The sequence below is a fragment of the Galeopterus variegatus genome, unplaced genomic scaffold (genome assembly GCF_000696425.1).
Source record: "Galeopterus variegatus unplaced genomic scaffold, G_variegatus-3.0.2 Scaffold1202, whole genome shotgun sequence".
NCBI classification, from domain to species: domain Eukaryota; kingdom Metazoa; phylum Chordata; class Mammalia; order Dermoptera; family Cynocephalidae; genus Galeopterus; species Galeopterus variegatus.
In genome coordinates this window covers 245445-253519 of record NW_007727313.1, presented here as the reverse complement: position 1 = coordinate 253519, position 8075 = coordinate 245445, and the positions used below count along the sequence as shown (strand labels likewise).

Here is an 8075-nt window from a genome sequence, read left to right as displayed (position 1 = left end):
AAAAAAAAAAAAGCAGTTTCAATTTTCCTGTTGAAATAAAGGAGGAAAAAAGATAAGAAAATACTACTTCACTAATAAAAACAACTATTTTATGTATATGAAATGTATATTTACATGGGTTTTTTTTTGTTTTTATTTCATTGGGGAAAAAACAATGATGACTATCTTAAGCAAAGCCAACCCTTCCATTTTAGAGGCAATATTTACCAATTATATAGCCCCCAGAGACTAAGGAAGTTTCTAAAATTTAGTCTCTAAATTGTACTAAGACCAGGGATAACATTTCACCAACATTTCTCCCTCAATATATTTTGTAAGAAAATGCTACTATTAATTAGTAGAATGTAGAACAGTTCTTCTCAGTTCAAACTCTACAGATTTCTCAATCGGATATTTTATCCTTTGAAAAAGGTGAGAAGAACCACTACAAATAGTAGGACTCACATAACTTACACAGAAATTCAATTTCGCTTTAAAAAAAAAAAAAATGCTTATTTACACTTAATGATTACATTCCCCTAAGTTATTTTCTCTTTAAAATACGTTAACAAGGGCCTTGATAGTTATAAAATTCTCCACCATTGTTTAATAAAAATAAATCTATTTTTCATGTTTCTCTTATAGAAAGAAAAAAGTGTAACAGTAAACTTTTGTAGTATATTTCACCACTTACTCTGTTTATTCTAACATAGTTAAAATGTAGGATTACAGAGATTTGGGCTCATGCCATAGTAAAATTTCTCATTTGCTGACCTAAATACAATTTCGAGAAAATTGTGGGCTATGGCACACAGAGAGGAAAAGCAGACACAGCTTGATATCACAGACAGTCTAGAGCAGGGTTTCTGAACTTTGGCACTATTGGCATTTTGGGCTGGAAAATTCTTTATTGTGAGGGCTCTCCTATGCACTGTAGGATGTTTAAGAGCATTCCTGTCTATTCACTAGATGCCAGTAGTCTCCCAACTTGTGACAACCAAAAATGTCTCCAGACATTGCCCAGTGTCTCCTGAGGGACAAAACCACCCACAGCCTAAAGAATATGAGGCCACAGGTAAATATAGGAATTGGTGAAATTGAACTGCAGAAGTTAACTTAAGAGTCCAAAGCTAAAAATTAATATTTAGCATCTAAACTCCAAAAGGTTGATAAATATAAGATAAACTAGTCCTCCAATACAAAATGAGGAACAATAAAAAATCACTGGTGCTCACTGAGATGTGAAACATTGGTTGGGCGGTGTGGGGTAATGAAAAACAACAGACTTCAAAACGTTGAAAGAGATGTGTCTATTGCTAGAAAGAACATTCTAAAAATATCACATGCCACTTTTTTGTGCATATGCAAGGAAATAAAACCATAGTTACATTCTCTTTTAGTCTACCATATGGCAATCCACACTACCACTAGAAAAAACTTCTAGCCAATTGTACTAAAATAGTTAGTGCACCACCCCATGTACCAAAAATATGCCAGGGAGTCTATGGTTTGCTCAGTCATGCCCCAAGAGAAATAAACCAATGTCCTTAAAAGACTTACAGCATGTTTACCCCAAATGTGCAAAATTCCCTTCCTACCTTGAGGGACACAGAGGCAAACAGTAGCAGGAGGAAAAACAAAGTGAAAGTAGTTATATACAACAGGCAAACTGAAGTAATCAAACTCATTTATTGGACATGCACTTGTCCCTGAGACATTTAGAGTTAAAAAAAAAAAAAAAAAGTCTACTACTCAAATACAGAACACAATTGACTATATTCATTATATTTCCAGTATCACAGGGATTTATTAACAACAAGTGAAATAATGAGGCAAGTGCATCAAATTCCTGTAACAGTCCTCAAGAAAGGTGGTATAAAGATTCTGTTTATAATGAATAGAAGATTCATCACCAAAACTGAATTTATAACCACTTCCTTTTTCTTAATACCCAAAAGTTGTCAAAAGACAAAGGGGTGTGGGAGGGAGCACATAGGCTTGACAAAGAACAAGGAGTGCACAAAGGGCAAAAGTCTTAAATGCACTTATGCAGAACCTAAGTGCTGAAAACAGCAAATAGTTTCTGCTAGATTAGATAAGAACATTAAGGTCATTTATTATCCAACTTTACTCCCTTTCCTTTGTTTCTCAAGATGTTTTCCAGAGATTGCCCCATAGCCAATTTCTTTTCATTCCTTTGATAAATGATTAAGTTGTTTTTTCTCTTGTATTTCCTTGTCTTTACAATAAAAGCTGAAACAAATACTGACTCAGGTCTGCACCTTGTTTCTCCCTTCCTGAGGGAGTTATCTCCGTGCAGTACCTCCAGGCTTCTCACTGCTCTTAATATTTGGGCTCTCAGTAATGTTTGCGTCTCCATTGCATGGTAAGAAGTGACAAATGGGCACATCCAGATTAGCATATCTTTTGGGTTCTTTCACTAATTCATAAAGGCAGGCTATGGTAACAAGAACCCAGAGTCACCAATAGATGAACAGTAATTATCTAATACAAAGATAAGCAGAAAACCATGTACCATTCATTTAAAAAGAGTTTTACTAAATGTAGACATATGTTGTACGTTATGAGCACTTTTTCAAGTACTCATCTAGATGAATAAGACAGGCACAATCCTGGCTCTCATGGAGTTTACATCCTAGTGCAGGAATTCTAGTGAATTCATCAAACATTTGGGAAAAGCAATGCCATGAAAGAGAGGTACCAAACTCAACCTCTCTTTTCAAAAAAAGAACTAATACCCAAGGAAAAACAGTTAATAGAAAAAATCCAAAGACTTATTCTTGCAGAGATTGAGAAAATATTGTATCTGTAAGACAAGACAAATTATGACATAAGAGAAAATATTGAGTGAACACACATTTAGATCCATCTGTATGAAATCTTAGAATACTAAAGATAAAGAAAAACTTCTAAAGATTTCCTGAGAATAGGTATAAGACATTTTCAGATAGTCAAAGACTGACTACAGTCCCAGTTTAAAAGAACTGTTAAAGAGTATACTTCATTAAATTAAAAAATGAAACAAAGAATATTGAATGAAAAAAAGTTGTAAAAAGATAGAGTACAAAATTATAAATATCTTTAAAACATATCAAACAATACTATGTATTTATATAATAAAAATGTTAAAAAGCATTCATGGTCATGACGTATGAGAATAAGAGGTAAACAAATGAATGGGGTTGGGCTTTGGCTTGATATTTCTTTAAGAAAAAAAAACCCACCATCATCAGAATCACAGGTGATCTCAACACATAGGAGGAAGTAGGTGAGAGAGGAAGCAAAAGAAGAAATACAGCAGTCTTTCCATGTTCTAGTGAAGAGGATGGTGTTTAGTCCATTTTGTGTTGCTATAACAGAATACCCGAAACTGGGTTATTTGTAAAGAACAGAGGTTTATTTGGCTTATGATTCTGGGACACCTGCATCTGGCCTGGGCCTCAGGCTGCTTCTACTCATGGTGGAAAGCAGCAGGCAGCTGGCAGGTACAAGCAGATCACATGGCAAGAAGAAGCGAGAGAGGGAGAGAGGAGGCAGGTGCCAGGGTCTTTTAAACAACCAGCTCTCGTAGGAACTAATAGAGCGAGATCTCACTTTGGACCCCCACCCCACAGTCTTAATCCATTCATGAGGGATCTGCTCCCATGACTCAAACAGCTCCCAACACTGTCAAATTGGGAATCAGATTTCCACATGAGTTTTGTGGGGACAGCACATCCAAACTCTACCAGATGGATACTAATTAAATCTAGATAATGATGGGGGAAAAAAAGTGTAAATATGTGTGTTCAACTTTTAAGGTTAACCACTAAAAATCACTTTGAAATAGATATTTTTTACTTCCCAATCATCAGAGGAAAGAAATGACACGGAGAAGGCAACCAATCTAAAAGATAGCAGACTGAGTCCAACTATATCAATAATCACAATAAATGTGAATTAATTAAATGCACTGTTAAAATAAACTCTCATATTGGAATTTGAAAATATCCCATCACATACAGTTTACAAGGCATGTTAATGAGACATTCACCCAAGATAAAATGACACAGGACAACTAAAAATAAAGAAATGCAAAAAGTAAACAGCGGGCCGGCCTGTGGCTCACTCGGTAGAGTGCGGTGCTGATAACACCAAGGCCCCGGGTTTGGATCCCATATAGGGATGGCCGGTTCGCTCACTGGCTGAGCGTGGTGATGACAACACCAAGTCAAGGGTTAAGATCCCCTTACCGGTCATCTTTTAAAAAAAAAAAAAAGTAAACAGCAATATTAACATCAGGCAAACTATTATTAAAGGAAAAATAGCATCAAATGGAAGAAGAGCAAAATTTCTTATTGATAAAATATGCAATCAGTCAAGTTTTCACGTTACTAACTTTTATATCTCTAATAACATAGCTTCGAAATACATAATGCAAAAACTGATATCAAAACCAGAAGAAAGTTACTTTTATAGTCATAGTATGAGATTTAACACACCTTTCTCAACAGTCCACATTTCAAAAAAATAGAAAAGATAAATATAAAGTTTTAATAAATTTGACTATATATATCTAAATACAAAAGGTATACACACACACACACATATCAACAGAGAATCTAACAAATGAACAGCTTAAAAGTTGACCATACCTTAGGTCACACACACGCACCAAAAAAAATACAAAAAATCCAGCTCTAAAAGTTCTCAAAAACATAAAATGCACAAGTTATACCCTTTGATCATGCCTCAATAAATCACAAGAGTAGTCCATTGAACCTGTAAGGATACCGTGGGCACTCAAGCAGAGGGGGAGGGGGAAAGCATTCCCTAGCAATATGGCGCCCTTCCGGGTTCTTCTCCACAGTAGAAGCCCGCCGGTGCCAGACCTCAACTAGTCACAGGTCAAGGCTCACCTCCTGCCCAGGCCCGTCCAATCGGCTACCGCCCCGTCCACCCCCTATCAAAACCCGGAACGCAGCTCCCTATAAATATACACGCAGTCCTTGAATAAAGTGGAACTTCTCTGGCGAACTGTCAGCTCGGGTCCTGTCGTCTTATCAGCTCGGGTCCGTGCGCCCTTTCAGAACCTGTTTCATTTAGACTGGCATCAGATGGCAAAAATTTAAATGGCAGTTTTGGTGAGAGTGCAGGGAAATGGGCATTTATAGAAATTTCAGGTAGGAAATCAAATTTGCAATGCCTTTGCAAAACAACTTGATATATACCAAAATTTTAAACATCCATAACCTTTGACTAGGCAACTGTACCTCTAGAAATCACTCATAAAAAAGTACATATAATCACAAAACAAATAATAGTACACAGCGCAATACTAATTATAACAGCAAAATAGTAATAACCCAAATATCCACCAACAGAAAAATAGTTAAGTCATTTACAACCACTGCATAAAATGGGAAGTATTAACATAGACTCTCCAGGACACAGTGTTTTGTTTTGTATTTTGTTAAGTATAAAAAATACACATGTATCATTCCAATTATGTTAAGATGTTAAATAAATAGAAAAAGGAGTATATGAATACACAAAAAACTTTTACTTCTACAGAGGGACGTGATGAAGTACTGCATCATTAAAAAAAAAACTAAAAAACAAAAAAAGAAACAAAGAGAAGCAATAATTTTTTTAAATGTCTTATTTACTTCCCAGAAAAAGACTGGGATGTTTCTGTTCTTAGTACAAATTTGATCAAATCCACCTGAGAGTAGAGGACGCATATAAACTTCCAATATGTTCAAATAAGAATACTTGCTGTTCCGCCTGCTCTTTTGAATGCTCTTTCCTTAGATATGGCTCAACACTTCACTTCCTTCGAATTTGCCACTTTAATATCACCTTATCTGAGGAAACTTCCCTAATGCTTCAATATAAAGGACAGCCTACTACACCCATCCTACACTCCCAAACTATCTTACCTTGCTTCATTTTTCACTAGAATAATTTACCACCTGTGTCTTTTACCTTTAAAACGCAGGTGATAATAGTACCTATCCCACAGGGCTGTTGTTAGGCTTAAATGAGCTAGAAGCTCATAGATGAGTGCCTGACACGTAATAAGAGCCATATAAGTCTTTGATTTTGTTTTGGGTTTTTTGTCTGTTTTGTTTATGGTCTGCCTTCCCCCTATTAGAATGACGACCCCAGGAGGCAGGGACTGTGTCTCATTCACTATCATATCCTGATGCCTGGAAAGTGCTTATCAGTAAATATTCATAGTTTTTGAAGCCTGATTTAGTACAGCAGCCATATGTATTGACAGCTGAGATTACAAGAAAAGACCAATTATTTTCAGTAAAAGCGAGCTCTCTGCATATTACCATGAGTCATCTGCAATAATTCATATGATCTAAAAATTTTAAAGCATAGTATTTAGCAGTATGACTCCTAGCAGCTTCAAGTAGGGAAGTGGTATAGTACCATTTAACTCATTGATTTCTTAACACCAACATGGAAACAGAAGCGAAAATATAATGTTTAATGAGAAAAAAAAAAGCACAACTTACTTTTCGTTCCTACTTTTGATGCATGGCTGGTAGAGGACCTTGACAGCATTCCAGGGAGAATCAGAATCTGCTTTCAATGTGTCTTCAAACAGGGGAAATTTTCTGATACATTTGAAACTTCTCAAAGATGCAATCACCAAACTGTCTGAGTTTAAAAGCCATAGCTAAAGATATGGAGAGAAAAGTCCAATTATAAGGATATTACCACCCTACCTTCATCTTATATCACCACTTAAAAAAAAAAAAAATATATATATATATATATAAATATCAGAAAAAATATACGAGAATCATGTATACAACTTTTAGTCTTTTGTTTGCTTTTGTTTTTTATATATAACTTTTAAATAGGGTAGTACTTTCAAAGCACAACTTTTGGTAGAGCAATTGACATCATAAAATTTAAAAGAAGAAAAAAAACAAAACTAAGAGAAAACACTTAATAAATAACAAAGTAATTATTTATAATATATAGAGCTCCTAGAAATCAATAAGGGGCAAAAAAAATAGCCCAATAGAAATATAGGCAAAGAATATAAACAGAATTAAGAAAAAATAAGTGATAAACATATATAAAAATGTTAATATGACCGATAATATGGAAATGCAAATTTTTGTGACATCATTTTTCACTTATCAGATAAGAAAATATAAAAAGATTGATAACATCCAGTTCAGAAATTCCCATACACTGCTGGGGCCAGAGTGCTTTGGGATTTGGATGCATGTGATTCACTGAGAAAGCAAGGGAGGCAAATGGGCTAAGGCAGGGGAAAGAGCTAGTCACAGATGAGGGCTCGGCTGGAGTCTGGCTTCAGCCTGATCCCATGGGGTGTTCTGGGGCATGAACTGCACCTACAGAGTTTGTCCAGTCTTGAAACAAGAGGCCCCAGCTTTTTGCACCCCAGGTTCCAACCACTGGCAGTGGGCTGACCAAGGCAGGTGAACAGTGAGAGACAGGTAACTTCCTGGGCAAGGCAACAACATCTGTCATCCAAGGACACGTCTCTGGAGAAGGGGGCAGCCAGGAGTCATCAGCAGCCAATGCTGTCAGCAGCTGGGAACAGGCACCTACTCAGCCAAGGGGATCTAGGTGGGGCACCAAGAATGCCCACTATTGGAGATAAATTAGTATTTTCTGGGAGATGATAATTATCTGCATTTAAAAAACACAAATTCTAATACTAGATTAGATTAGAAAGATCCATTTCTAAAGAAGTACTAAAATACATGTGTAAATGTTATTTCCATTGCAACACTGTCTTTAACAGTCATACCACTTATTATTTAACAGTATTTAACAGAATTCCGGTTTTTAAAGAGTCAGATCAATATGTAAACTAACAAGAAATAATCCTCATGATTATTGTTATGTGAAGCAAGCATGTTGCAGAAAAATGCTAATCATGTGATACCGTGTTTTTACAAATAAAAAGATACCTGGGGGGCCGGCCCGGTGGCGCACTCGGTAGAGTGCGGCGCTTGGGAGTGCGGCAGTGCTCCCGCCGAGGGTTCGGATCCCATATAGAGACCGGTCCGCTCACTGGTTGAGCGCGGTGCGGGCGC

General features: G+C 36.4%; 1 protein-coding gene across 1 annotated transcript in view; it reads right to left on the bottom strand.

The window, feature by feature from the left end:
* UBE3D (ubiquitin protein ligase E3D) overlaps nucleotides 1–8075 on the bottom strand; it is a 105198-nt gene that overhangs the window by 57716 nt on the left and 39407 nt on the right. Inside the window, exons 7-8 of the mRNA XM_008575519.1 lie at nucleotides 6869–6881; nucleotides 6510–6673 (exon numbers count right to left, since the gene is read on the bottom strand). Of these exons, the coding sequence (XP_008573741.1) occupies nucleotides 6510–6673; nucleotides 6869–6881 (177 nt within the window). The remainder of the gene's footprint in view (nucleotides 1–6509; nucleotides 6674–6868; nucleotides 6882–8075) is intronic.